The sequence below is a fragment of the Buteo buteo genome, chromosome 16, assembly GCF_964188355.1.
Source record: "Buteo buteo chromosome 16, bButBut1.hap1.1, whole genome shotgun sequence".
NCBI classification, from domain to species: Eukaryota; Metazoa; Chordata; class Aves; order Accipitriformes; family Accipitridae; genus Buteo; species Buteo buteo.
Genome location: NC_134186.1, coordinates 5179672 through 5205405, shown reverse-complemented (window position 1 = coordinate 5205405; position 25734 = coordinate 5179672). Strand labels below are relative to the sequence as shown.

General features: G+C 61.0%; 2 protein-coding genes across 4 annotated transcripts; both read left to right on the top strand.

Moving 5' to 3' along the window:
* The first annotated feature begins 3155 nt into the window (after nucleotides 1–3155).
* Nucleotides 3156–4641, top strand: ID3 (inhibitor of DNA binding 3). 2 transcript variants are annotated; one of them, XM_075048741.1, is made up of 3 exons: nucleotides 3156–3725; nucleotides 3943–4014; nucleotides 4310–4641. In XM_075048741.1, the coding sequence occupies exons 1-2, from the start codon at nucleotides 3405–3407 to the stop codon at nucleotides 3997–3999; spliced, it is 378 nt and encodes a 125-aa protein (XP_074904842.1). In that variant the 5' UTR covers nucleotides 3156–3404; the 3' UTR covers nucleotides 4000–4014; nucleotides 4310–4641. The 2 variants fall into 2 exon arrangements, with proteins under 2 accessions (XP_074904842.1, XP_074904841.1); XM_075048740.1 differs by having other exon boundaries at nucleotides 4303–4639.
* Nucleotides 4642–15524: 10883 nt separating this feature from the next.
* Nucleotides 15525–24432, top strand: E2F2 (E2F transcription factor 2). Of its 2 annotated transcripts, none has more exons than XM_075047628.1 (6): nucleotides 15525–15809; nucleotides 21258–21345; nucleotides 21684–21903; nucleotides 22018–22176; nucleotides 22369–22483; nucleotides 22796–24432. In XM_075047628.1, exons 1-6 carry the CDS (start codon nucleotides 15525–15527, stop codon nucleotides 23279–23281), a joined length of 1353 nt encoding a protein of 450 aa, XP_074903729.1. In that variant the 3' UTR covers nucleotides 23282–24432. The 2 variants fall into 2 exon arrangements, with proteins under 2 accessions (XP_074903729.1, XP_074903730.1); XM_075047629.1 differs by lacking the exon at nucleotides 15525–15809 and adding an exon at nucleotides 20168–20312.
* Nucleotides 24433–25734: the final 1302 nt, after the last annotated feature.

The window sequence follows — 25734 nt, the reverse complement described above, 5'->3', positions numbered from 1 at the left end:
GAAAAAAAAATAAATATATCAAACCAAACCCAAGCCCGAGGGGTGGATTTTTTTTTTGGGGGGGGGGGGCGGCTGCTTGTGAACCCCCCCCAAGCGTGTCGAGCCACGGGGACCTCCGCAGATATTTGCAGTGTGGGCAACTCGTACGGGATTGACGACCTGTCCCCGGGAAAGGGGGAAAGGTTGCGGGGAGCGACGGCTGAGCCGTAACGGGGGGACGACACGGTGACCCCCCCCCGGGGGCCATGGGGAGGCTTTGGGGGGGCTCGCCGAGAAGGGTAAATCCCAGCTCCTGCTCCTCCTCCTCCTTTTATTTTTTTTCTTTTAATAAAACACCCAGTGTGGGCCCTTTTCACCATGAAATCATCGCGCTCCGGAGCATTCGCGTTCCCTTCCTCCCCCCCTTTTCCCTCCTCCGTGCCAAAAAAATCCGCTCCCCCCCCCAAAACCCAGCCCCCCCAAACCCAGCCCCGACAGCCGGACGGCACCCCAAAAAGCATAAAACACCCCCCCTCGCCCCCCCCGCCCCTCAATTTGAACCCCCCCCAGGAGGTGCCCCAAAGCTGGGGTACCCCACTTTTGTAACACCCCCCTTTCCTAAAAAAAAAAAATAAAAATAAAAAATTAATTTTTCAAAGCCACGCTCGGCGTGGCCGTGGCGGTGTGTGGTGGTAAGGGGGGGGTGATGGGGGGGGGGGGGGAAGGTTGCCTTGGCCACGCATCCCTGTGTGAATGCATGACGTGCGCAGGGCTGGCGCCAGGCTGTCTGGGGCCGGGAGTTAGATCAACACAGCTGGAGGGCCCGGGCCACAGCTGGGCAAAGGCAGCGGGTCCCGCCGCCCAGGCAGGGCCTGTGGGAACCGCCGCCAACAAAACCCCCCTGCAAACAAAAGCTGCCCCCCCACCCCCCCCCCCCCCCCACCACCACCTCGCCCAAAGCGGCCTTTCAGCCCCCCTCCCGGCTTCAGTCTCTTGGGAAATGGGAGGGGGGTGGGGGGTGTAGATGGGCATGGGAAGAAGAAGAGGGGATGGGGGGGTGGGGGGTGGTTTGGGGAGGGGGGGTGTAACTGGGGAAAAAAAGCGTTTGGGTGGTTTGAAAGGAGTTTTTAAATGTTTTGTAAACTTTTTTGGGGGGGGGTTATTTGGGGATTTTTTTTATTTTGTGAATTTTTTTTATTCTGATTTTTTATTATTATTTTGTGATTTTTTTATTTTGTGATTTTTTTGTGATTTTTTTATTTTGTGATTTTTTAATTTTGTGTTTTTTTTATTTTGTGTTTTTTTTATTTTGTGGGGTTTTTTATTTTGTGTTTTTTTTATTTTGTGATTTTTTTATTTTGTGATTTTTTTTTTGTTTTGTCAATGGTGTTTACTTTGTAAATTTTTTTACTTTGTGTCTTTTATTTCGTGATTTTTTTTTATGTTGTGCTTTTTTACTTTGCATTTTTTTATTCTGTAATTTCTTCTTTTGTAATTTTCTGTCTTGTATTTTTTTATTTCTAAATTTATTTTGTAATTTTTTATCTTGCAATTTTTTACCTTGCAACTTTTTCCCTTGCAGTTTTTTCCCTTGCAACTTTTTCCCTTGCAGTTTTTCCCTTGCAGTTTTCTCCCTTGCAGGTTTTTACCTTGCAGGGTTTTTTTTTTATTATTTTTAAAATACTTTAAAAAAAAATTAATTATTTTTTTTCTCATTTTTTTAAGAGGGGGGGGCTGGTTGTCGCCGCTTGCCCCGGAGCAGGTCAATAAGGGTAATTCTGGCTTTTCCCAAGCTGCCACCATCCACACGGAGGCGATTTCCCAGGAAATTCGGGAGGAGGGTGGGGGAGAAAAAAAAAAAAAGGCAAAAAAATAAACCAACCCCAAAAATGGCTGGATGGTTTTGGCGGGGGGGCGGAGGAGGTTGGGGGCCATGGAGGAGCCCCCGGGCTGGAGAAGAAGCGGGGAGAGCGGCTGCCCCCCGGCCTGCGGCCCCCAGACCCCCAGGGGGGGAGTTTGCAAAGGAGGGAAACAAACCCCAGCGCCACCGAACTGGGATTTGGGCAGATCTGGAATAAATTGCTGCTTTGGGCAGGCGTAATTTGGTCCAGGTGCCTCTGCCCCCCCCGCACCCCCCATTAACTGGGACCCCCGGGTCCCAGGGTGCCCCCCACCCTCCAGGCTGTAACATTCCTTTCCTGCACTCCCACCCCCGTAACCAAAACCTATGGAAATTCCCCCAAAAGAAGACTGGAGGGGGGGGGGGCATTGCCCCTTGATTTTAACAGGGATTCACAATCTGGGTGTCGTGGGACTGTCGCCCCCCCACCCCAGGGACCCCTCCATGTGCCATCGCCACCCGCTGCGGTGACACCCGTGGGCACCGACCACCCCAAATTCCTCCGGCTTCAGGTTTTTGGAGGCAGTGATGGTTTGGGGTGGGGGGCTGTTTGCCTTCATCCCCCCCCCCCCCCCATCACTTCTACTGAAATACCCCCCTCGCCTATAAATCTCCTCTCCCCCCCTCTCCAAAAAATAAAAATAATAATAATAAAAAAAACCCCAACCAACCCCCAAAAACCTCCAGGCCTCTTGCAGTCGCTGACCTAAATCTGGTTTCTCCATCGTAACCTCAGTTTTACCGCAATTAATTTTTTTCTGCTGGTCACAAGATAATTCCTGACGCCAGAAAGTCTGGAGGTCAGATGAGAAGCGGATTGAGGAACAGGGCGGCACTAATTTCCTTACGAGATCACCCGGTAAAAACTTGGAGGGGGGGGGGGGGCAGAAAAAAAAAAGAAAAAAAAAAAACCAAACCCCATTAAAAATAAGGGGGGATTCATTAGGGGGGTGGGCAGGTTGGGGTGCCCAAGGGGTTTAGGGGGGAGAAGTCACCCCCCCCCGCAAAGGGGGTGGGTTTGGGGGTCGGTGATGGGGTGGGGAATCTGCGTGGTCGTGTTGTCCCCGTCCCCCCCCCCCCTTTAAGGCCACCCCGGCCACCAAGGGTCATTTTTTTTTAGGGGGGGTAGGGGTAGGGGGGGCGGCGCCTCTCGCTTCATTGAGATGCAAGGGTGGGGTTTACGGCTTCGTTTACATAAAAGGGGTGGTGCTCCCGCTTCGTTTGCATACAGGGGGCGTGGCCCCGCCCGCTGCCTATATAAGGGGCGGCGCGGGGCTGCCCCCTCCCCAGTGCGCCAGCGAGGTCCGTGGGTTCGAGACTCCTGGGGGGGGTGATAGAGCCAGGGCTCGGGGGGGTCCAAGCTTTGGTGGTCCCGGTGCTCGGAGATCCCAGCAGAGCCCCAGCCGTCGCGGCCCCCACCGACACCACCACCACCGGGCATTCTTGCTTCCCTCTCCCCCCCTCCCCTCCTCCCCTTCCCCTCCCCTTTCCCGTCCTGCGTCCCCAGGCGAGCTCTAACCCCACGATGAAAGCCATCAGCCCGGTACGATCCGTCCGGAGTTGCTACGAGGCCGTTTGCTGCCTCTCGGAGCAGAGTCTGGCCATCGCCCGGGGGAGCAACAACAAGAGCCCGGCTTTGGAGGAACCCATGAACTTACTCTACGATATGAACGATTGCTATTCCAAGTTGCGGGAATTGGTGCCGGGCATCCCGCAAGGCAGCAAGGTGAGCCAGGTGGAGATCCTCCAGCATGTCATCGACTACATCTTCGACCTCCAGATCGTGCTGGAGGAGGGGGCCAAGGGACGCGACCCCTCCTCCGAGGCCACCCTGCTCTCCCTTAAGGTAAGGGCTGCTTTAGGCTGGGGCGAGGGGGATACGTTGGGTTTGGGGAGGGGGGGACGGGACGACGACACGGAGGGGACATGTAGGGCTGGGGGTGATGCCCGGCCCCGGGTGCGTTGGGGGGATGGGGGGGGTCGTGGTGCGGTGGGGAAGGGGGGGAGGGTTGGGGACCCCCAGCCGCCGGGGTGGCCCTGAGCCCTGTCCCCGCTCTCCGCAGGCGGCCGAGCTCGCCTCTGAACTCTGCTCCAAAGACGAGAGAAGTTTGTGTCACTAACGGCTCCTCCATCAGGTGAGTGTCCCCCCCCAAACCCCCATCCCACCCCCTGACCCCCCTCCTCGGCACTCACCCAGCACCAACATCCCCAGGGGACCAACACCAGCCCCAATACAACGCTCTCCCCCCGCTTCGGGCGACCCCCAAATCCCCTTCCCCAAACCCCAAATTACCCCAACACTAATTCTAAATTTTTTTCCTTTTTTTTTTTTTTTTAATTTTTTTTTCCTCCCTCCCCCCTTTCTTCTCCCTCCTCCCCCTCCCCGTCTCCCTTTTCTTCTCTCTCCTCCCGGTGCCAATTAGCAAACAGGCAGCGAGTGTCGGTTCCTGGTTCGTTATCAGCCGGAGGTAAATAGCAGCTTCCTCCGTGGCGCCGGGCTGTCTGCGACCTACCGGCCCCGGCATCGCCTCCCCCGGGCCCGGGCACCGCAGGCGGGGAGCGGCTGGTCCCCACCCCCCCCCTTCCTCCATCCCTCCACCGCCAGCATCCCGGCTTTAACAGGACTTTGGACCCGAACTTCAAGGAGATAATAACTTTTAACGATAGACTGATGAAGAGGCGGTTGTCTGTATATTTTTGGATTATAGCAGCGAGTCCTTTTTTTAAAGGTGTTTCGGGGGGGGGGGGGAGTGTGGGGGGGGAATTTAGGGGGTTTTGGGGAGGGGGGGGACATCCTCGAGTATGAACCAAACTCTCTGGGGCTGCGGCCTCGTGTATTGTGGAGCTCTATACTAGAGTATTAACGTTTTGTACCTTTTGTGCAGGAAGGTGAATTTCTGCGAACATGCCTTGTACTTGCTTTATAAACTTTTTATAAAAGTTACCGTTTTTACATAATAAAAAAAAAAAAAACCCAACAGGTAGTTTTGAATGTTTTTCTCCATCCCTGGGGTGGAAGGGAGCTGGGGTGCGCCCATGGGTGGGAGAGCAGCATCCTGGGGGTGGGAGCCCCCGAACCCTCTCGTCGGTTGTAACTTCTAGGGTTACCGTAGGAATCTCATTAATTGTTTAATAGCTTTGAAATGTCAGCTCAGGTATGGGAGGAATTAACCCTAGGCTGCTGTCTCCCGGCCGAGGTGTCTGCCAGCTATTTTGGGTGCTGCTCTGCTTATCTGATATGGAAGGAGTGAAGAAGCTGCTGAGCCCCGGGGACCATCTGGAGGTGTAGCTGGAGCCCTGGGAGGGGGGAAAAAGATGCTTTTTCCAGGGGTTTCTACTCTCTGCCTTGCAAAAAAAAAAAAAAAAAAAAAAAAAGGGCTGCCCGGTGCCCTGGGGCCGGATTTGAGCTTCTCTTGGGCTGGAAAGGGTGATGCTGTTCCCTCAGGATATTCCCCCCAAGGGAAGGGGAGTTTCTGGGCTGCAGCTGCCCTGGCTCTAATTAGGGTTGTTCTGAGTCTTGCAATTCCCCAGGTGGCATCCACACTGCACACCCCTGCCTGGCCTGGAACCCCCCCGGGGGCTGAGGGGGGGGGGGGGGGCAGGAAGGGGGGGCAGCGCCCTGGGGAAGGGGTGTTGGGAGCAGAAATGCCTTTCCCTCCCCTCGGATTAATGCCGTGGTTTCCCTTTGGCCCTGGAGCAGATGCGACCCGCCGGCCGGCTCAGCTGTGGAGCCCCGTGGCTGCAGCACAGCTGGGCCGGATCCTGCTCCCTGGGGAAGGTGCTGGCCTGCCTGCAATCGGGGTCAGGCCTGGCTGCTTTCCCCCAGGGTTAAAATCCCCCCACCTGTAGCACCGTCTCCTCCATCCCCTGTGCTGGGCTTTGGCTTTGCTGCTGCGGGGTCAGCCAGGCATAGTGTGGGTGCTTGCCCCGTGGTATCGGGGTGTCCCCGGGGTGTTGCAGCCTCCAGGTGAGCTGGGTCAGGGGCTGCAAGATGGGAGGAGGAAAAAGGCAGGAGGGGTCTTGGGGCACAGGGTGGTGCAAAACTTCCTCCACGTGCACCGGCTTCGACCCCCGTCCCCGCGACGGCCAACGTGAGCTCGGGGTGCAGCTGGCACCCACCAAGCACCCCTTCTCCGTGGGCATTTCCACGGGGAAAAGCAGCACGTGGGCCATCCAAAAAGCAACAGCCGGTCCAACGGGATCACGAACCCCTGGGAACATCCCTCCCTCTTCCCAGCGTGTTGTCCCAAGGGCAGGTTACCCTCTGGCACCCACGGATGGGGTGACAGGGGGCTGTCCCAGTGCAGCTGGAGGCAGGTGAGGGTGTTCAGCTGGAAACCAGCGCTTTTGGGAACCGAGCTGGTGTTATGCTAATGGCTAAAAATAGGCTTCTGCCATCTCCACTGGGTTTGGGCTTGGGAGGAAAAGCCGAGGGGTGGGTTAGGGGCGAGCATCCCCACGCTCACCCCAGTGTCATGGTCCTCCAGCTAGTGCCAGTGCTGATGTGCCAAAGGGATTTAATTGGGGTGGGTGGGAAAAGTGCCCCAGGAATGAGCCAGGGCATGGGGATGGGTCTCAGTAGCTGCAAAATGGGGCTCCCCATGGTGTGAGCACCCCAGCTTGCAATGGGTCCCCCAGCTGAGGTGATGGCAGTGGAGATCCTGGACCTGTGGGAGCAGTTAATAAGCCCAGTTTGGGGCTTACTGGGAGAAGTGGGGACAGGCACTGGTGGGGTAGGAGAAACCAGTCCTGCTGGGGCTTTTTGGATGGAAACAGCACCGGGGAGGAGGAGGGGGACTCCTGGCCCAGGGGAGCGGAGGTGGCCCCTGTCCCCGTCCCCTCGCTGAGGGGGGGGTCAGGGCAAGGGATTCCCTCGGCCAAGGCTGGGGGCTGCGGCTCCCCACGGGCTGCGGGGTTTGGCAGGACGAGGATTTGGCACTGGATCCCGGGAAGCCTCCCAGGGCCGTCGCCTCCTCTCCCGTGGCGGATGGATGCCGGCGCCTTTCCTGGAACAGCCGCCCTGCTGTTCCCAGGCCCCGGGAATAGCTGGGGGGGGACGGGACGGAGAAGCCTTGCCCGGACCCCCAGCCTGGGCTGCGGCATGATACCGATGCTTTCCTTGGAAACCCTGGTTTAAAAAAAAAAGAAAGAAAAAGGGAAAAAACACAACTAAAAATAGATGCCGTTGCCCTGCCAGGGCTGGGATTTACCTTGCGGGGCAGACGTAGTGCAAGAAATGTCCCCCCCCACCCCCAGCCGAACAAACCAGGCTTGGCTTTTATCTCCCCAACTACATTACCCGGGTGCAAAAAAGATGAGGCAAGCCAAAAAATAACCCCAAGGGGGGGTGAGGGGGCTGAAGGCCAAACGTCCCCCAGCCGCTGTGCCGGTGGCCGGCCAGGCCGGCTCGCTCGCCTCTTGGCAAGAGCGGGAGTCTGATGCAATCGGCTGCGCTGACGGAGGCCGCGGTTCCCCACCTGTATTTGCCATTGTGTGCCCGGAGCTGTTTGCAGGTGTTTGCTGGCGCCGTACTGTCTGAGCCGCACTTCCCTCCTCCTCCTCCCGCTGCCTGCCCCGGCCAAGGCCTGGGCCCCCCCTCCTACCCCCCCCTTCTCCGGCTCCCCGCCAGCCGGCCGCCGCCTCGCCGGGACGGATGCGACGCTCACACGCGTGGCCTTGGGCGGGCGCGCACGGTCGGGCGCGCTCACGCGTGGGATGGGGCGCGCGGGTGCGCGCTCGGAGGCCGCGGGTGCGCGCGGGGACTTAGCGCGGGTGCAGACGTGGGGATGCACGGGTGGCTGCGCGCGCCTGCGCGCTTGCAGGCGCTTGCACGCGCGCCCGTGCGCGCTTGCACACGCAGGCGTGTGCTTGTGCACACACACGCATTTGCGTGGGCGTGCGCTTAGACACACACGCTTACGCACACATGTGGACATACGTACCCCGGTGAGGGCACACACGTGTGTACACACGCACGCTCTGGCAGACACGTGTGCGCACATGTCCACAGCAAGGCACCGGCTGCACGTGTGCTCCTCCAAGACACGTGTGTGCGCACGTATATATGCACTATTGCCCATGGGCTGCAACCGGGGTGCAACACACATGCACCCACTCCACAAGAGCACACGCATGCACACATGCACATGCACGCACATGCACACCCACACGTGCACACCCTGACCCAGCCAACAGGGACACGCATCCACACGCGTGCACATACACAGCACCCCAAATGCAAACGCACAGCCCCCCCCCAGCACCTTGGCCCCCCACCCCAGGCGCCGTGGGTTTCCTTCCAGCTCGGGAAGCCGCTTTGCCCAGGGGGGGACCCTGCGGCCCTTCCAGCTCCTCCTGGCCCCTGGCCTGGCCCCGTGGGTGGGGATGAGTCAGGGCTGCCGGTGTATTTTGGGCTCTGCTGGGGATGGCACCCAAACCAGCCCCACACAACCCGTTGGCCCCATCCTGCCCAGCATAGGGCGTTCCCAGCGCCCTTGACACCCTGCTCATGCCTCGCCCTGCTCCGGTTCCCACGCCAGCGCTGAGTGGGGAAACTGAGGCACGCTCGGGATTTCCAGCGTGGGGAAGGGGTGAACAAAACCCCAGCCTCCCCCACCATCCTCCCTGAGGCCCCCAAATTTCCTGTGGCACCCTCCACCCCAGAGGCTCCTAATTGCCAGACCAGGAAGGCCCATCCTGCAAACCAAGCCATGGTGGTGCTCAGTATCCCCTTGGCTGGAGCTCCAGGGGCTGCTATGGGATTGGGGGGGCTGCTCCTGCCCCCTCCCTTTAACAGGGAACAAACAGGGTTGTCCCCCCTCATTTTACAGGTGGGGAAAGCAAAGCCCCGTCCCCACCCCCCTGGAGACCACCCAGCATCCTAGCAGCCACCCCGCGTGCTCCTGCCAGCCCCTCGCCTTCCCTTTCCCACGTGTGACATTGGGGGTCTGTCCCACGGAGGGACCAGGGCTCCCCACGCACCTGAACACAGCCTCAAAATTCTCTGGGGCCAGGGCTGCAGGGAGGCGAAGGCTGGAGCAGAGAAAGGAACTCATTACTGCTGGGTTTTAATTAACGAGGGGATTTGGAGCATGGAGCTTTGTGATGGGCTTGATCACCCAGAGAGACCCGAACCACTGACACCTGTGGGGACATGGGGACTCCTGGAGTGGTCGTGGGTGAGGATGGGGTGGGTGATGGGGAAGCATTTGGGGGACGGATGCGATGCAAGGAAGGTCAACCTGGTTGTGGGGCTGAATCAGCACAGAAACCTGATTCTCCATCCACAAAATTTGGGGCCTTTGGGTCCCTGAGCTCTCTCTGTGCCTCAGTTTCCCCATCTGTGTAGAAGGAAGTGGCTGCAGCCCTAGGAAGCAGACTGGGACAGAGGAGGGGAGCTGCTGGGATAACTGGGAAGGGCCCATGGTGATACTGGCCCAGTCTGCCTCTGGAAGCGCTGGCACATGTCCCTTGTCCCCTCTCTTTTCCCTGGCTGTGCAGGGGTGCTGAAGCCACCAGTGTCCCTCTGGTTTCAAACTGAAGGCAGACCAGTTTGGGGGACTGAGTCCCCATCAATGTCTCTGCCTCCACAACACTCCTCTGCTCCTTTCACTCTTCCATGCCCTCCCCCTTGCTGGGGAGAAGCAGTGATGTCACGAGGAACAGAAGCATGATGTCACACATTCTGCTGCTTAGAATGGTGAGGTCATGCTGCAGCGGGTCCCCAGGGTCTTCTGCCAGCATCCAGGAGGGTGAGGGGCCTCTGCCATCATCCTGGGCTGGGGGGGGCCAGATCCGTTGTGGTACCCCCAGGGCCTGCCTGACCCTCTGTCCCCTCCCTGCCACCAGTGCCAGTGGGAGCCAGACGAGAAGGCGCAGTGGCTGCTCATTGACTTCAGAGATGTGGTGTGCAGTGAAGTAGGGTGGGGTGGGCGATGGGTGCCGGACCCACAGCCCACTGGGACAGCAGGGACACCCTCTCTGGACTCCCCACCCTGCCTCCCCCTCCAGGACTCCTGGGACCACAAGGAATACATCACCAGGGTATGGATGGGCCACTTGCTCGCCCACCCCGTTGTCAAGCTCATCTTGTCTGTGCTTATCGTCATCAAGGAGGTGGTGAGCACCAGCTAGACCCCATGATGCTTCCCTGGAGCTTGAGTGCCAGCCGTGCCCACCACCGCCTGCCACCGGCCCTTCCCACTCCCTTGACTTTTCCCTGGCCCTTTTGCTGCCTCCGGGATGGGTCCATGAAACCCCACAGCCCCATTTGATAGTGGAGAGATGCCCCAATGTGGCTGCTTCCCTGCAAGCTTTGTGCATGGGTAGGGGGTCACCATGCTCACATCTCGGCAGGGAATTCATCCATACCAGCCACTGGAGAATCCACAAGGCTTTGTATTTTTACACCCAATGTGGATCTGATGGGAGAGCCTCAGCTGGTTTCCCAGTGGGCCATTGCCACGTGTCCCTCAGTCCTGCCCTGGGCCCAGAGGTGCTCTCGCCTCCTCCTCTTCTCCCTCCAGTTCCAGTTTTGGCTAAGCTATATCATAGACAGTGTTGTGCTTGTGGCCCTGGTCTCCGGGGTCCTGCTCAACTGGGTCAGAGGTTTCTGGCTGTACTGGAAGGTGGGAGCTGTGTTGAGCTGGGCTGGAGGCCTTCAGCATGTCTCCCTCCCTGTGTCCCTCGATCCTCAAGTCCCTCATCCCTCCATCTCCACATTCCCCTGTCTCCCTCCCTGCATCCCTCATTCCCTCCATTCTTCCATGCCTAAGTCCCTCCATCACTCTGTCCCTCCACCTCCATGTCCCCATATCCCTCTGTCCCTCCGTCTTGCATCCCTGAGTCCCTCCATTCCTCCATCCTTGTGTCCCCGTATCCCTCTGTCCCTCCGTCTTGCATCCCTGAGTCCCTCCATTCCTCCATCCTTGTGTCCCTCCATCCCTCTGTCGCTGCATCCCTGAGTCCCTCCTCCATCCCTCCATCCTTGGGCTCCAGCGTCCCTCCATCCCTCCTTCCCCGTGTCCCTCCATCCCTCCTTCCCCGTGTCCATCCCTCCCTGCATCTCTCCATCCCACGCTCCCTCCCGTACTCCGGCTGCGGCTGCCCCGCGATGCCGAGGCCGGGGGGGGACCGGGGCGGTGCGGGCCCCGCGGCCGTGGCTCGCTGCTGCCGTCTCCAGGGGAGAGGAGGAAAAGCCCGGCTCACCGCCGGCCCCGCGGTCCTTCCTCTGGTTCCCCACCCCGGCAAGGACCGGGACATCCTCCGGTGCCCCCCGCCAGGCGCAGGGTTGTTTGGCATTGGGGCTGCTAGCCACCTGTGCTCGGCTGGTGGCCCATCACCTGCTACCAGGCCAGTTGTGCCCTCCCACGGGCATAGTCGTGGGGCACATGGACCCCTTGTAGTCCCCTCTCCCCTGTGGATGTTCCTGGGGGAGGAATATTAGGGGAAGCGCCCTCATTTGGGGTCCACAAACGCAGCCTCAGCCCGCTGCTGCTCTGCCTGCTGGACACCTGGAACGGCTTCAACTTCTTCCTTGTGGCCTGCCTCGTGGTGGGGGCCCTGATTCCCAAATGGAATGTCCAGAAGGTTTTCCAGATCCTGAGATGAGCGAGAGCAGCGGGTCCCGTACCCCAAAGCCCCCGGTGTCCTCATGTTGGTTTGAGCAGAGATGCTGTGGTCCAGGCTTAGTGGTCCCATCCCACATCCCACATGTTGGATCTGCACTGGGAAAGGCAACATCGCTTGCTGGTCACCCTCACTTTTTTACCCTGGTTTGAGGGCTGGGGGGGCAGTGCAGACCCTCCCCAGACCCTCAGGCCAGGAGGGGACCCAGGTCTCCTGGCTCGTGCCGTGGTCAGTGCAGCGATGGGCTTTCTCGCCTTGCCCCAGGGTGATGAAGCTGATGGTGATGAGGTGATGGTGCTGCAGGTCTGCGGGCTGGCCAGGATGCTTCAGGCCATCCTCAAGGTCATCCCTGACCTCTGTAACATCACGGTCATCCTCTTTATCTCCATGCCAGTAAACGGCTGGGAAATGCCTGCCTGGACTGGGAGCATTGGCATGGGGAAACATCTTGGCCACTGGGGTCCAGTGCTGGCCATGGCACCTCAGGGACCGTGGGGAAAGCAGGCACAGAGCCAGCAGCAGGACGGTCCTTTCCCACCACGTTGGTCCATCCCACCTCCCCGGCAGGCTCAGGGATGCTGGAGGGGGGAGTTCAGCTCCCAGCACCGAGGCTGAGGAGCTTGGCCAGACCCTGCTCATGCCAGGGAGCCCCAGTGCTGGGGGTTGGAGGATGCTGAGCATCCTTCCCAGCGTGGAGAAGGTGCTGGGACCCACATCACTGTCCCCATGCAGATCTTCTCGGTGCTGGGCATCATCCTGTTTGGCAAATCTGTCCTGGCCCATTTTGGTGGCCTGGAGAAAGCCCTGTACTCGCTCTTCACCTGCATCACGCTGGAGGGCAGGCTGGACATCTACGAGACCTTCCAGTGAGCGTGCAGCAGGGACTGAGCCCACCACGGGGCAGGGGGCTCGAGGGCAGCTGGGGCTGAGCTGTGTTGTCCACCCCCCCGGGAGAGATGTGGGGCACATGGGGGGACTCCTTTCCTGTGGATGCTGAGGGGCTTCCTTGGGGCTTGGTGCTGGGGAGGTGGCCACCACCAACTGTCAACCAGATGGCCCCTGTCCCCAACAGGGAAGAAGGGCAGACCCTGAAGATGAAGGCGGCCATTTACTTCACCATCTTCATCATGAGTGAGGCCTTCGTTTGATAAAATGGGTGTTTCTTACAAAAAACACCAATGGGAGGAGGGGAGGAGGCTAGAAGTTGAGATCTTCCAGCAGTTTGAAGGTGGTTATAGCAGAGATCTGCACTTTGCACCCACCATCAGCATTTAAAGGCCAGGATTTCCATCTCTGTAGCGCTGGACTCTGGGCTTGTCTTGTTTGATGACGAGGGTTGGTCCTTGCGTGCAGCCGATGGAGGAGAAGACATAGGCACATTGCTGCGTTAACCCTTTCAGCTGGACAGGGGAGAAGTCAACACGGACCCTCAGCTCAGCCTGAAGGTGATGGGGGATGGGGTCTCCACGTTTGCCTCCCAGGACCTGTTCACCTACAGCAAGTTGGGCAAACTGGGCGAGGAGATCTTGCCTGAAGTCCAACGCCTCTTGGAAAGCAGCAAGGAGAACATCAGAGAGCACAAACAGATCCGGGAGGAGCTCAGAGTCTAAGACCTGCTCCAAACCTCCTGCCTCTTTGCTGGCTTGGTTGTAGGGTGGATGGGGGGGAATCAGCCCATTTATACACAGCCCAGATAAAACCTCTCTGGAGAGAGCTGTCCCTTTTGGGTTGGGGGGGGAAGCTGGTGGCTGTCACCCATCTGGAGGCATTGGGGTCACAGGGAGATAGCAGCCTGTGGCTTCTGGCATGGGAGAGGACTTTGCTGGTGGAAAGCCATGGTTGGAAAACCTGGAGAAGACTTATTGAGCAGGTATTAAGCACTGGGGGGGGGGCAGGATGGTCCTAATGCCTCCCTTAGCTGTGCCTCCCAGCACAGTCGAGGAGATGAGGGCCACTGAGTTCAACATGGTGCAGGAGCACAAGCAGAGGCTTTTCTACACCGTGTCCTTCAACAGCCCCTACCCCAGCAAGGTCACACTGATGATGTGTGGGGACATCATCTCCCCTTTGTCCAAACTGGAGGAGGTAGGGGCACAACCTGCCAGCCCAAGCGCCCAGAACCCGAGCCCTCCCCGTACCCCAATGTCCCTGTCCCTGTCCCAAGGGTCACGCAGCTGAAGCCAGCCCAAGGCAGCCAAGCGACACCAATTTATCCACCCAACTGGGCATGGCGTTGTCTTTGTGTGCGGAAATAGAGACAGCAGTTGCTTTCTCCCTGTAGGGGGGGGGAAGATGAAGGTCTGGGTGGGTTGAGCTGCCAAGCTCAGCCGTGCTCCTGGCAGAGGGACACGGTGCCCAGCCGCGCCGTGGCTTTACTGCTGCCAGGCCTTTTGTTCTGCCTCAAAGCCCTCGCATGGTGGGAAGCAAATGTCTGTCCTGGATCGGAGGCTCCTGGCAAATTTTTGGGTGTCCCTCAGCAAGCTGAGTTAGAGTCTGGAGGTCTGGTGTCCATCCTCATCCACAGCAGAGGCCACGGTGCTGGTGTGTGTGTCTGTCCATCTGTCTGTCTTTGCAAGAAAGTCCATCTCTGCATCTGAACATCCCCATCCCAGGCCTGGGTATGAAGTTGCCTTGTGCTGGGGAGAACGATGGAGAGGAGAACGACAGAGAGGAGAATGACAGAGAGGAAAGAACAGATGGAGGGCAACCAGGTGATGGAGAGGAACCAACCACTCTGGCTCGGTCGCCTCAGCAGAATTAAACTGTGGCTCAGCTCAGTGGCTGTGGTGGCCTTTTACTGGTCCCAGTAAGTGTCAGAGTTGCCCTCACTCAGGGGTTCACCATTGCCTTGGTGCTTTCTGCTACTGCTGCACCCTGAAATACCCCGTGGGCCAAACGGGGAGCCCTTCACCCCCTCTTTCTCCCTCCCCTTTACCAGAAAGACCTACTGCGCCCCAAGGACACGTGGTGGGTGGCCGATGGGGACAGTGGGTGCCAGGTTGGGTGAACTGCTGTCAGTGAACCAGGGGCCAAATCTGCTCATGCTGAGTCCCTCTGAGGTCCCTGCCCCCCCCCAAACAGCGCTGACCCCTGCCTGCTCCCTGCCTGCGGTGGGGGGGGGGGGAGTTGCTGCCAGACACCCTATGGCTGGAGGACCCCCAAATATTTTGTCTCCCAAATACATGCAACCGTCTCCGGTGCCCCGGGTCACTGCAGCTGGGGATGGGGATGGGGGGGTGATGGGGACGGGGGGGGTGTCACAGCCCCCAGCCGGGAAAACACCAGATTGGGGGGGGGGGGTGTCCTTTAATAATTAATTAACAAAAAAATCAATCCCGGTCCCGATCCCAACCCCGGTGACCCCCATCCCAAGCGCCCCCCCCAGCAGGTGGTCCCAAAGAGGCCCCGCCCCTGCTTTGCATACAGGCCCGGCCCCGCCCCTCGCCGCGCGGCCCCTTTAAGGCCCCTCCCGGAGCGACGCCGCTGGCTGCTGCGGGGGGGGGGGGGAGGAGAGGGGCGGGGCGGTGGCAGCACCAGCCAATCAGCGCGCGGCGTTTTCCGCGGGAAATCCGAATTTCGCGGGAGGGCGTTTGGCGCTTAAAAAAAAAAAAAAAAAAACACCCGAAAAAAAAAAAAAAAAAAGGAAAGGAGCGATCGGGGCCGGGCGCGATCGGGCAGGAGCGGAGCCGGGCGCGGGGGGTACCGGGCCGAGGGGGGGGCCACGGTCCGGGCTGCCCCGGCCCCAGCCGGCCCGAACGCGGGTGATTTTGGGGGCCAAAAGCGCTTTTTATCGCCCGGTTTTGGTGGTGCCGCCGCCGCTTTGCTTTTCCGCAGGTTTTTCGGGGGGAGGAAGGGGGGGCTTTTTGGAGACCGGCCGGTGTCAGCGCCCGGCGGACCCCCCCCGCTCCCCCAAAATGCCACCGCTGAGATTGTGACCCCCCCCCCAACCCCTTGCTGCAAAATCGCGGGGTGCTTCTGCCCCCTCCCCTGGGCCGGCCTTCTCGGAAAGGACTTTGCAATGCTGCGGCTCCCCAGGGGAGTGTCCCCCGCCCCGGGGAGGGGGAGCACCGCCCTCCCGCATCCCCCTCCCCACCACCACCCGAAGAATGTCATGTCGGTGATGGGCTCCGTGGAGCGAGGGGTTTCCAGCCTGGGTAGCCCCCCGTTACCCACCGGCGGTTTCACCCAGGTCTACACGCCGGCGGCTGTCAGCGTCCCCGCTCCCCGGGGGGGGTGTCTCTACGCCACCCCCCAGGGCCCCCAGCTCAGGACCCTCCGCTCGGCCTCGGTGGGACGGCTGCCGGTAAGGTGTCTGCACCCCATCCCTTCCTTGGGCATCGCTTCGGTGGGATGGGGGTCTGGGGGTTCTGTGCAGGGCAGGGAGCAAGAGGTGGGTGACCCCAGAGATGGACAGCACCCTCCCCTTCCAAATTTTGCAGCTTATATTGGGGTCTGCACCCCCCTAAGATCTCTTTGGGGTGGGGGAGGGTAAGGGTTGAAATCAGAAGTCGCAGTGAAATGGCTCAAACGTTTCTCAACTTCCCTTCGCCCCTGCGTGCCCGCAAAGCTGGCTCCTGGCTTCCGCTTTTCAGCCTTTTTCAGCCTTTTTTTTGCCTTTCTCCGGCTTGCAAACAGTCCAGGTCATGTCTCAAAGCCCGGCCGTGGCACTTGAGGCCCTTCGCAAACCTCCTCCCATGTCATGGTTGGGTGCAGGCAGCCCTCCTGCCTGCCGTGGGTGGGGGGGCACCCGCCCTGCCTGCTGGGTCTCCCCACTTTGGGCTGTGACCCCTGGGGTGACCCGTCACCTGGGGAGGTTTGGGGACGCAGGGCAGGGGTGGCTCAGCACCGCTGCCCAAGCTTGGTTCCTGCCCGCAGTTACAGCAGGGCTTGCAATCCCTTTTTTTTTTTTTTGGGGGGGGGGGCGTGTGTGAATTTGAAACAGTCCCCATCCTGCATGGGACACCCCAAGGCTTTGGAGCAGGGACCCTGATGCTGGGAGCCGTGCAGGTTGGCGGAGGGAGGGGGTTGCTGGCACTGGCTGTGTCCCTGTCACCGAACCCCGGGGTCAGGGCTGCCCGGCACCCGCTGCCCTAACCAGGGAAACTGAGGCCCAGGTCGGGCGCTGGCCCGGTGCCCAGCATGGGGGTGTGCGGGTGGCTCTGCCCAGCCCGTCTCTCCTCCTTGAGGGCCCCTGCCGAGCCCCCAGCCGGTCGGCCCCGCTGGCAGCTGGCATTTAATTCCTGCCTGCCCCAGCCTGGGCGCGTGTCCAGCCCTCACTGTGAGCCTCTGTTCTCCCCGGGTCCTGGGAGGGATCCCAGAGCCCACTAACTTCAATTTAGTTTTTTCAAGGCTTGATTTATTTATTTATTCCCCTCCTTTCCACGGTCCCTGATGCTTCGTCCCAGCTGGGGACATTGCCGCGGCTGGGCGAAAGGAGTTGCCGTTGCTCCCCGCTTCGTGTCACGGCTGCGGGGCTGGCTGGGGCTGTTGTGAGCCCTGTCCCGGGGGGGCTCCGGGGCCACCTGCCTCCTCCCCAGCCTCTTTGTCTCTGAACCGCATGAGATGCTGCATCCTGCGCTGCCGGGCACTGTTCTTTAAGGAGAGACCTGTGCCACCACCCCCTCCCCTAAAGACACCCCACAGACTCACAGTCCCGTTTTCATGCCTCGCTGCGGAGCTGGTTTTGGGCGGATGGCTTCTTTGGCATCATCACCATCATCATCATCATCACCCACACCAGCAGGTGCTCAGGGTGCTCCTCCTGCCTGCAGCTGTCCCCTGAATGGGGTCTGGGGGGGGCTTGTGTGACACCTGGGCACGTGAAGTGCTTGTCCCCAAGTGACACTTGGGGAGAAACAAGTTTTGGCCTAAAGGCCTCTTTGTCATCACCACCCTCATCATCATCACCTATGCCAGGAGGTGCTCAGGGTATTCCTGCCCACAACTGTCCTCTGAATGGGGTCTGGGGGGGGCTCATGTGTCACTTGGGGACATGAAGTGCTCCTGCCTCCCCTTTGGTGGGTTGCAAGCAACGCTCCCTTCCGTTCCCATCCCATTCCCTGATGCCGTGATCCCATTCCTGGTGCTGGAGATCCCATTTCCAACCCCGGTGTGACACTCGCAGCGCCGGCAGCTGGGGCTCCCCCAGCCCCACACCCCGTTTATGGGCACAACCTTTGTGTGCAGATCCGAGGCAATCAGATAATGAGCGTTTCCTCCCAATTCCCGAGCAGGGCAATTGCTGCCGCTCCCACCTGCTTGCTGGATTTGTGCAGTATAAATGATCTGGGGTCACCTGGTCCAGCTGGAGGGAGCCCATCACCCCGTGTCCGGCTGCGGGAAAGTGGGATAAGTTGTCTCTCATGGTCCAAAAAAGTCTCAGATTTCCCTTAGTCTGATTTGAAGGTCTTGGAGTAGGTAAGTGTGTTTTTCCCCATGAAAAATGCATATTTCAGAGTGGTTTTAGCCAGTGCCAATCCCATCCTGAGTATTTGCCCTGCTTCTGGCCATATGGGGCCTCTATGGGGGCCATGGGATCTCTATAGGGGCTCAGGGCTTTAAAGGAGCCCCGGAGAGACGGATGTCTCCCTGCCTCCTCCTCCGTGCCGGGACAAGGGCGTTCAGAGTCCACCACGGTTTCGGTGCAAGCTGGCAGGGCTGAGCCACCCATGCAAAGAGCACCCAGGGTGACAGTCCCTGTGGGTGCTGGGCTGGAGCCCTTCCCAAGTGGGAGAACCGCTCAGCAGCACCCCGGATTCTTCTGGGGTGACCCAGGGTGACCCTGTTCCCCCTTGATCCCATCAAGGGTTTTTCTGCACGGGCAGGAGCGGGGTTTTTTGGGGGTGCAGGGAGCTGGGCAGGGGGGGCAGGATGGGTGGGAAGGTGGTGGCGGTCCTGTCGCCCTCAGAGGGGCTTTTTCTGGCTCCAGCTTTTACAGCCTCCAGCTCCTCTCCGGCCAGGCCTTCCCGCTCCATCCGTCAGAGGGGCTGGAGATGCCGGCTGCATTTCGGAGTGGGGAGCGGTACCCAGGATGGGGGGCACTGCCTTCCTCCCCAGCGCAGGGTGGTCTCCCCATCCCAGGGCCAGGGCTGGGGGTCAGCCTCCCTCCCCTGCCCACGGTGGGGCTGAACCCCCCCCCCCGACCCCTCAAATATGGGAGTTCTGCCTCCCCCTGTCGTCCCCCCTCCGTGCTCCCCTAACCCTCCACCATCCCAAAGGCAGTGAGTGGGGGGTGCACCTGGGGGGGGGGGGGGCCTGATCCAGCAGCCCCCCTCGGCATGAGCAGCATCCCCAGCATGGTGGCACGATTCCAGGGTGCCCCGTGGCCCCCCCACCAGCTCTGGGTGCCCATCCCAGGGCGCTGCGTTCCCACGCCCCGGGGTGGGGGGGGTAGTGGTGGGGCTGGTGGTGGTGGGGGTGGTGGTGGTGATGGGGGGGGGCTGGGGATGGGGGGGGGCAGAAAGGCCGGGCAGGGCCCAGGCAAGCCCGGAGAAGGCAGCGGGTGCTGTTGAAAGGAAGCGTTGGCAGGAGGAGCCCGCCGCGGCCCCCCCCCGGGGGGAGAGGGCTGCTCTGATGCTTGGGCTGGGTGCAGGGTGTAGCCCCTGGCGCCAGGGCTGGGCCAAGGGCTGCTTGGCAGGCAGAGCTGGCAGGGGGCCCAGCCTGCCCCCCCCCAACTACTTTACCTCCCCCCCCCCAGCAAGCTCCTGCCCTCGCCCAGGGCAGGGTCGAGCCTCTTTTCCCACTCCCAGCATCATATTGGGGTGTAACTGGTGTGTCCCCACATGGTGGGAAGCAGTGGCTGGGGGGTGGTGAGAGGTGGGGGGGTCCTGCTGTGCCCTGGAGGGGGGTGTCTTGGGGTTTGGTCCCTGTCCCCCCCCCCCATATGCTCTGGTTCATCCCAGCCCCCCCAGCCCTGGCAGGGTGCTGGGAGCCCCTCGCCGTGCCCCGCTCAGCTGTCGTGTGCCTAATCCTGCCCGGCTCAGCGTGGGGGGGTGGCAGCTGGGATACAGGAGGGACCCCCTTGTCCATTGTCCCTTGCTGGTGTGTCCCAGCACCACGGGGTCCTGTCCCTGCCCGAGCCCACCGAGCTTCCCCGCTGCCCCAAACTGCACTTGGGGGAGCAGGGGGTCCCCCTGTTCCTGTGCATGGGGGGGGGGAGACCTCCTTAGTAGCTGTTTGCCTGGGGGGGGGGGGGGCGTTGGAGGTGGCTGGGAACACCAGGACCCACCGTGGGTTGCTTCTGTGCCTCAGTTTCCCCATTGCTTGGGCAGATGGGGTGCAGCTGACCCCCCACCCACGATGGGAACACATGGGTGCCCGCAGCCATCGGTGTCTGGAGAAGCAAGGGTCTGGGTGCCAGCAGAAGGGGGGCCGGGATGATGCCCCCCTCCTCGTCCCAAATTGTGCTGGCAGATGCATGGGGTCTGATCCGGGGCAGGTGTTTCCCATGCGCTCGGCGTTAACCGTTGGGGTGCCGGCAGCTCGGGGGCAGATCCGGGGGCGCGGGGCTGGGGATGGAGGCGCGTTCGCTGGGGAAAACCTGCTCGGGGAAGGGAGGGAGGGAAGAGATTCCCACAGGAGCTTGGGACCAACCTGGCTCCCTGGGGGGGCGGAAAACAGCCCCCGGCACCTCTCCCGCCGGCCCCCTCAGGTGGGAACGTAGCCGAGGTGCCCAACCCTTCCCCGCAAAGTGGGGTGTGCTCCCCAGGGAGCTGCTGTCGGAGCCACGCTGAGCCAGCACGGGGACCTGGGTGCCATGCGGGACGTGCTGGGGGGGACCCTGTGGGACAGCCCGGCCTGGGAGCAGGTACTGGGGGGATACGGGATGGGGCTGGGGGCGGCTGTTTGCTGCTGCTGAGCCAGTGTCTCCCCAAAGTCGCCTTGCTCGTATTTGGGGATGTGGGGGGGATCCAGGGGGATTTGCATGCATTGAGGGTGGTGGTTTGGTGACACCCCCCCAGCTCCTCTGTGCATCTGCTCTGCTGCAGCCCCCCCCCCCCCCCGCCCCTTCCCTGGGTCTCTTCTCCCCAGGTGATGCTGAGGGGGGGCCCTTGGGGACGATTTCCAAGAGCCGTTTGCCCTGGCAAGAGGACCGTGTGTGCAGGGAGGTGTCCCCACTCCCAGGACCCAGCACCCACCCTGCCTCCCCCCCCCCCGCACCTCGCCCCAGTTTCCCTCCAGCTGGGTGCACGTGTCCGGGGCACCCACGGGTCCCCGGGGAGGGCTGAGCCCGGCCGGTCCCAGGTGCACTGGTGGCAGCTGGGTGCCCTTGGCTGCCTCCAGCTGCGGTTTGGGGGGGGGGTGTGTGTTTGAAACCCTGCACCCCAACAAGCCAGCTGGCAGGGTGGGGGGGGGGGTGAGGATCCGGCCTCGGAGCTGCTGCCGTTCCCAGGGCTCAGCCCCACGGAGCTGTGCCAGGAGCTGGGGGCGAGGGGAAATCCCGGTGGGTTCCCTGCGGCTGCCAGGGCGGCGCCGGGGCGGGCTGGGGTGCTGCGTCGGAAGCGGGGAGGAAGCCACGGGGGGGGTATTAGGACCCCCATCTCCCCCCCAGCTCTCCCGGTGGCCCCTTGCCCTGCTGGGTGCTGCGGGACTCGTTCCCAGAAGGGGTTTTGCAACAGTATGAGCCTCTTGCGAGATTCCCCCCACCCCAGGCTGTGGCACCCAGGGCTTGGCCCATGCCGCGGGAAGGGTTCGGGGGGCTCAGGGGGGTGTCTGGCTCAGCCCCGACGTGGGGTTTTCTCTCTCGCTCCAGGCCAAGAGGAAGCTGGACCTGGAGGGCCCCGAATTTCGCACGCCCAAGGGGAAGGGCAGGACGTTAACGCAGGTCCCCAGCCCCAGGAGTAAGTGGTGCTGGGCAAGACGGGGTGGGGGGGAGCTGGGAGGGGGACAGACCCCATTTCTCTCCCCTCTTAGTGCTGCTGCAATGTCCCCTCTAGCACCACCCAAAGTGACCCGAGGTGCCTCAGCCCCTCCTTGCTGCTGCTCGGCAGCTCTTTGAGCCGATTCAACTCACTGCACTGGCAGAAGGCTCCCTGGGGGGGGTTATTTCTGGGTTATTTTTCTACCAGTTTAGGGATCGTACAGTGTTTAATTTCCCTAGCATGCCCAGTCCTGTGTCACCTTTATCCCACGGCCCAGGCTAAGGAGAGGATGGGGGGGGTCTCTCGTTTTCTCACAGCCCCCAAGTCTCCCGGGGAGAAGACTCGCTACGACACCTCGCTGGGGCTGCTCACCAAAAAATTTATCCGTTTGCTGAGCGAGTCGCCCGACGGCGTCGTGGATCTCAACCGAGCGGCCGAGGTGCTGGAGGTCCAGAAACGTCGCATCTACGACATCACCAACGTGCTGGAGGGCATCCAGCTCATCCGCAAGAAGTCCAAGAACAACATCCAGTGGATGTAAGTGATGCGGGGGGGGGTGGACATGGGACATGGGGACGAGGCAGGGTGGGGGACAGGTGGCTCGGGGACACGTAGGGTGTCCTGTCACTCAAGTGCCATCTCTGCTGGCAGGGGGACAGGGATCTTTGAGGACGCAGCGGTGTCGGCGAAGCAGCAGGCGCTGCGGGGGGAGCTGACCGAGCTGGCCAGGACGGAGAGGAAGCTGGACCAGCTCCTGCAGGACTGTGCCCTGCAGCTCCGGCAGCTGGCTGACGATGAAGACAACCAGAGATATCCTTGCTGAGGGAGATGGGGAGGGACGACAGGGTCTTGGGGACAGGGGACAGGGCCTTGGGGACCCCTCTGAGCCCCTTCTTCTCCAGTTGGCTTCCCCTGGGCTGGGGGGAAGGTTGCTGCTGGGATGGGGGGGTTGAGCCGTCCTGCTCGCAGCCCCTCTTTTTCCTATACCTCGTCCCCGTCCACGCTGGCGTACGTCACCTACCAGGACCTCCGCGCCATCAGCAACTTCCAGGAGCAGACGGTGATCGCCGTGAAGGCTCCCCCGGAGACGCAACTGGAGGTGCCGGATTTCAGCGAGGTGCGTGTGGGGCTGGGATCGGGGCTGGGAGCCATTCCCCCACCTTGCAGTGTGGTCGGGGCTGGGATGCGGGTGCTGCTGTGGGTGCTGCTGCATCTGCACCATCCTTGATGGGTTCATCTGGGGCGTCCCAAAGGTGCAGCCCAGCATGGCCCTGGGTGGGTTTGGGGTGTCTCCATGGGGCTGTTTGACCCTGAGCTGGTCCTTTAGGGGTTGCAATGCCCTGCTTGCACCCCACGCAGGTTGGGGGCAGCGGTGTGGGATATGGCTGCTTTTCTGGATGCCCCCCTGAGCCTTACTCTGCCCCCCCAGGACAACCTCCAGCTCCACCTGAAGAGCACCAACGGCCCCATCGAGGTGTACCTCTGCCCGGAGGAGATCACAGAGGAGAGCCCCACCAAGGACCACGGCGTCCCCTCTGCCACCACCTCCCCACGGGACCACGCCATACCCCCTTCCCTGCTGAACAGCCCCGGCCCAGCCCCGCAACCGCCCCACGCCGTCCCCCAGAGCTGGGGGGGCACGGGAACCCCCTCCTCACCCCCATCTCTGCCTCTCACCATCCCAGGGGAGCCCAGCTCGCTGCTGGAGGTAGAGGCTGGGCTCCTGGGCTCACCCCCGCACCTCCTGCAGCAGACGGAGGACCAGCTGCCCTGTGCCCTCTCCCACCTGGACTCGGGACCCTTCGTCACCTTCTCGCCCCCCCTGGAACAGGATGACTATCTCTGGGGGCTGGAGGGCGAGGGCGTCAGTGACCTCTTTGAGGCGTACGACTTGGGGGACCTGCTGAAGCCCTGATCCCCCCCCCCCACACCCCGTTGTCTGTGTCCCCTCAGGTCACTTGTGTCCTGAGTGCGTGGGGTCTCTGTGGGGCGGCTGGAGAGTGTGGGTGGGTCAGACAGTGCTGGGTTTTCTGAGGGGGTGTGAGTGGGGGGGAGGCTTTTGTCGGCCACCCTGGGTGGCTTCTCCTCACTCTCCTGGGTTGGTTGTCACCTGGGGGCTGTGTTTGTCACCTCGCTGGGCTCCGGGAGCGCCCTGGGGAAGTGTAAACCCCTGGGAAGGACCCAGCCAGGTCCCGTCCCGGCACTGGCCATAAAACCATGGGGTGCCAGCGCTGATGCCCCCCACCATAACCCCCCACTGTCCCGGGGCTGCTGGTGGACTGGAGGTGTCTTTGGGTGCATGGAGTGGGTTAGGGGCACCCCGGGTGGCAGAGAAACCCCTGCTCAGAATGGGCTGTGTTGGGGGGGCGTGCCATGTTTTGGGATCACTCTAGTTGCTCCCCAGTTAGACTGGTTCTTCGAGGTCATGACGGGTCATTTCAAGTGGTGCTTTCCCCCTGTTGCGGCTGGAATACCGTTAAAAAAATAATGAGGCAGCAAAGCTGAAGTCACCTTTGGGTGAAGAGAGGATGAAGCTCATGTGTGGGCACTGCACCCACAGCCTCCAAAACCAGCGGTTCTGGCAAATTCCTGACCAGGACAGGGAGCTGTATTTCCTGGGGGGCTGTGGTCCCTCTCACCCAGTCTGTACCAGCTCCCTCCAGCCTTTCAGAGCTATTGATGCTGGGGGTATTGAAACTGGAGTGTACTGGGAGGAGGGATGCTATCGACTGGTGGCTGGAGCATCACCTGCAGAGAGGGGCTTGGGAAGCAGCGCGGGACGAGTCCCCAGACATGGGGCTGGATATGGCTTTTTCTTGTGCCATTGCAAAATATATGTAATTATTGCACTGTATTTATATGGGACCCCCTTCCGGCACGGCGCCGGCAGGGGTCGGGTTGGTATTTTGATTTTTAAGCGAGTGTATTTAAGTTTTCTTCCTTGGGTTTGTTCTGCTGCGGTTTGGCTTGGAGGCGGCATGGGTGAGAGTGTTTTGGCGTGGAAAAACTTGTGGCACTTGATGTTTTCTGCCCGGCAGGGGATGAAATAAAATAAAACAAAACAAAACTTTGGAGTTATAAGGGGCTGTTTTCCTCTAAGCAGCAAAATGCTGGAGCGGTTTGGGAGGAGGAAGGCGTTGGCATGGTTTTGGTCCTGTTTTCAGAGTAAAAAAGCGTGTTTTGGGGCCTTTTAACTGGCCAGCCTGCTCTGGAAGAGCTGGTGGCGAAGGGGATTGAGATGAAGCTGTGGCTGGAGTGAAGGAAATGGGTCTGACCTGCTGCAGATGGGTGATTTTCAGCCCAAACCTGGCCAGGATGAGCCTTCGCCCGAGCTTGAGTCCCTTGAACCAGGAACGTGGGAAAAGCCCTGGCGCCGGGGGCCGTGTCCCTATGGGTACCGGGACTGGGACGGGCTTGTGTACCCGGATTTGTGGGCAGGTTTGGAGGCTGCAGAGCAAGATCCCAGTGGGGCTGTGTCCATGGAGGGTCCTTGCCCAGGGTGCTGCCCCAGGTCACCAGCCCCTGCCAAGTCATGGCCTGGTAATGCCAACAGTGCTGGTGGCATGGTGATGGCTGGTGGGACCCAGTGATGGCTGGTGGGACCCAGTGATGCCTGATGGTACCTGGTGATGGTCAGTGGTACCCAATGATGTCCGGTGGTACCTGGTGATGACGTGTGGTACCTGGTGATGACGTGTGGTACCTGGTGGTTGTTGTTGGTACCCAGTGATGGCATGTGGTACCCGGTGATGGCGTGTGGTACCCGGTGATGTCCGGTGGTACCTGGTGATGGCGTGTGGTACCTGGTGATGGCGTGTAGTACCCGGTGATGTCCGGTGGTACCCAGTGATGTCCGGTGGTACCCGGTGATGTCCGGTGGTACCTGGTGATGTCTGATGGTACCTGGTGGTTGTTGGTACCCAGTGATGTCCGGTGGTACCTGGTGATGGCGTGTGGTACCTGGTGATGTCTGATGGTACCTCGTGGTTGTTGTTGGTACTCAGTGATGTCCGGTTGTACCTGGTGTTGGCCAGTGGTACCGGGGGTCACGGCACACGTTGGCGTCACATCACTCATTTGGTGGGGAGGAGGAGGAGGAGGAGGAAGAGGAGGAGAGCCGCGGTTCAGGTAAGCCAGGTGAGGGGCACAGAGCGCTGTAGCCAGGGTCCTGTCCCCATCCCCCGTGGGGCTGTGTGTCCCGGAGCAGCTGGGGGGTGTCCCCGGGCCGTGTCGTGTGTCCCCCCCCCCCCGCAGTCCCCAGGCCGGCCAGGAGGTGGCAGGGCCACCCCAGCAAAGGGGCTGTCCCCAGCCCGGCGCCTGGCGGGACCCCGCGGTACACCGGGGAGAAGGGGGGGTCTGGGGGGGATC

What these genes read in the sequence shown, in the direction of transcription:
- ID3 (XM_075048741.1), top strand. Translation starts at nt 3,405, where the DNA reads ATGAAAGCCATCAGCCCGGTACGATCCGTCCGGAGTTGCTACGAGGCC. An exon ending in CCACCCTGCTCTCCCTTAAG is followed by an intron (nt 3,726 to 3,942) that starts GTAAGGGCTGCT and finishes CGCTCTCCGCAG; the next exon opens with GCGGCCGAGCTCGCCTCTGA.
- E2F2 (XM_075047628.1), top strand. Translation starts at nt 15,525, where the DNA reads ATGCTGCGGCTCCCCAGGGGAGTGTCCCCCGCCCCGGGGAGGGGGAGC. An exon ending in GACGATGAAGACAACCAGAG is followed by an intron (nt 22,177 to 22,368) that starts ATATCCTTGCTG and finishes GTCCCCGTCCAC; the next exon opens with GCTGGCGTACGTCACCTACC. An exon ending in AGGTGCCGGATTTCAGCGAG is followed by an intron (nt 22,484 to 22,795) that starts GTGCGTGTGGGG and finishes CTGCCCCCCCAG; the next exon opens with GACAACCTCCAGCTCCACCT.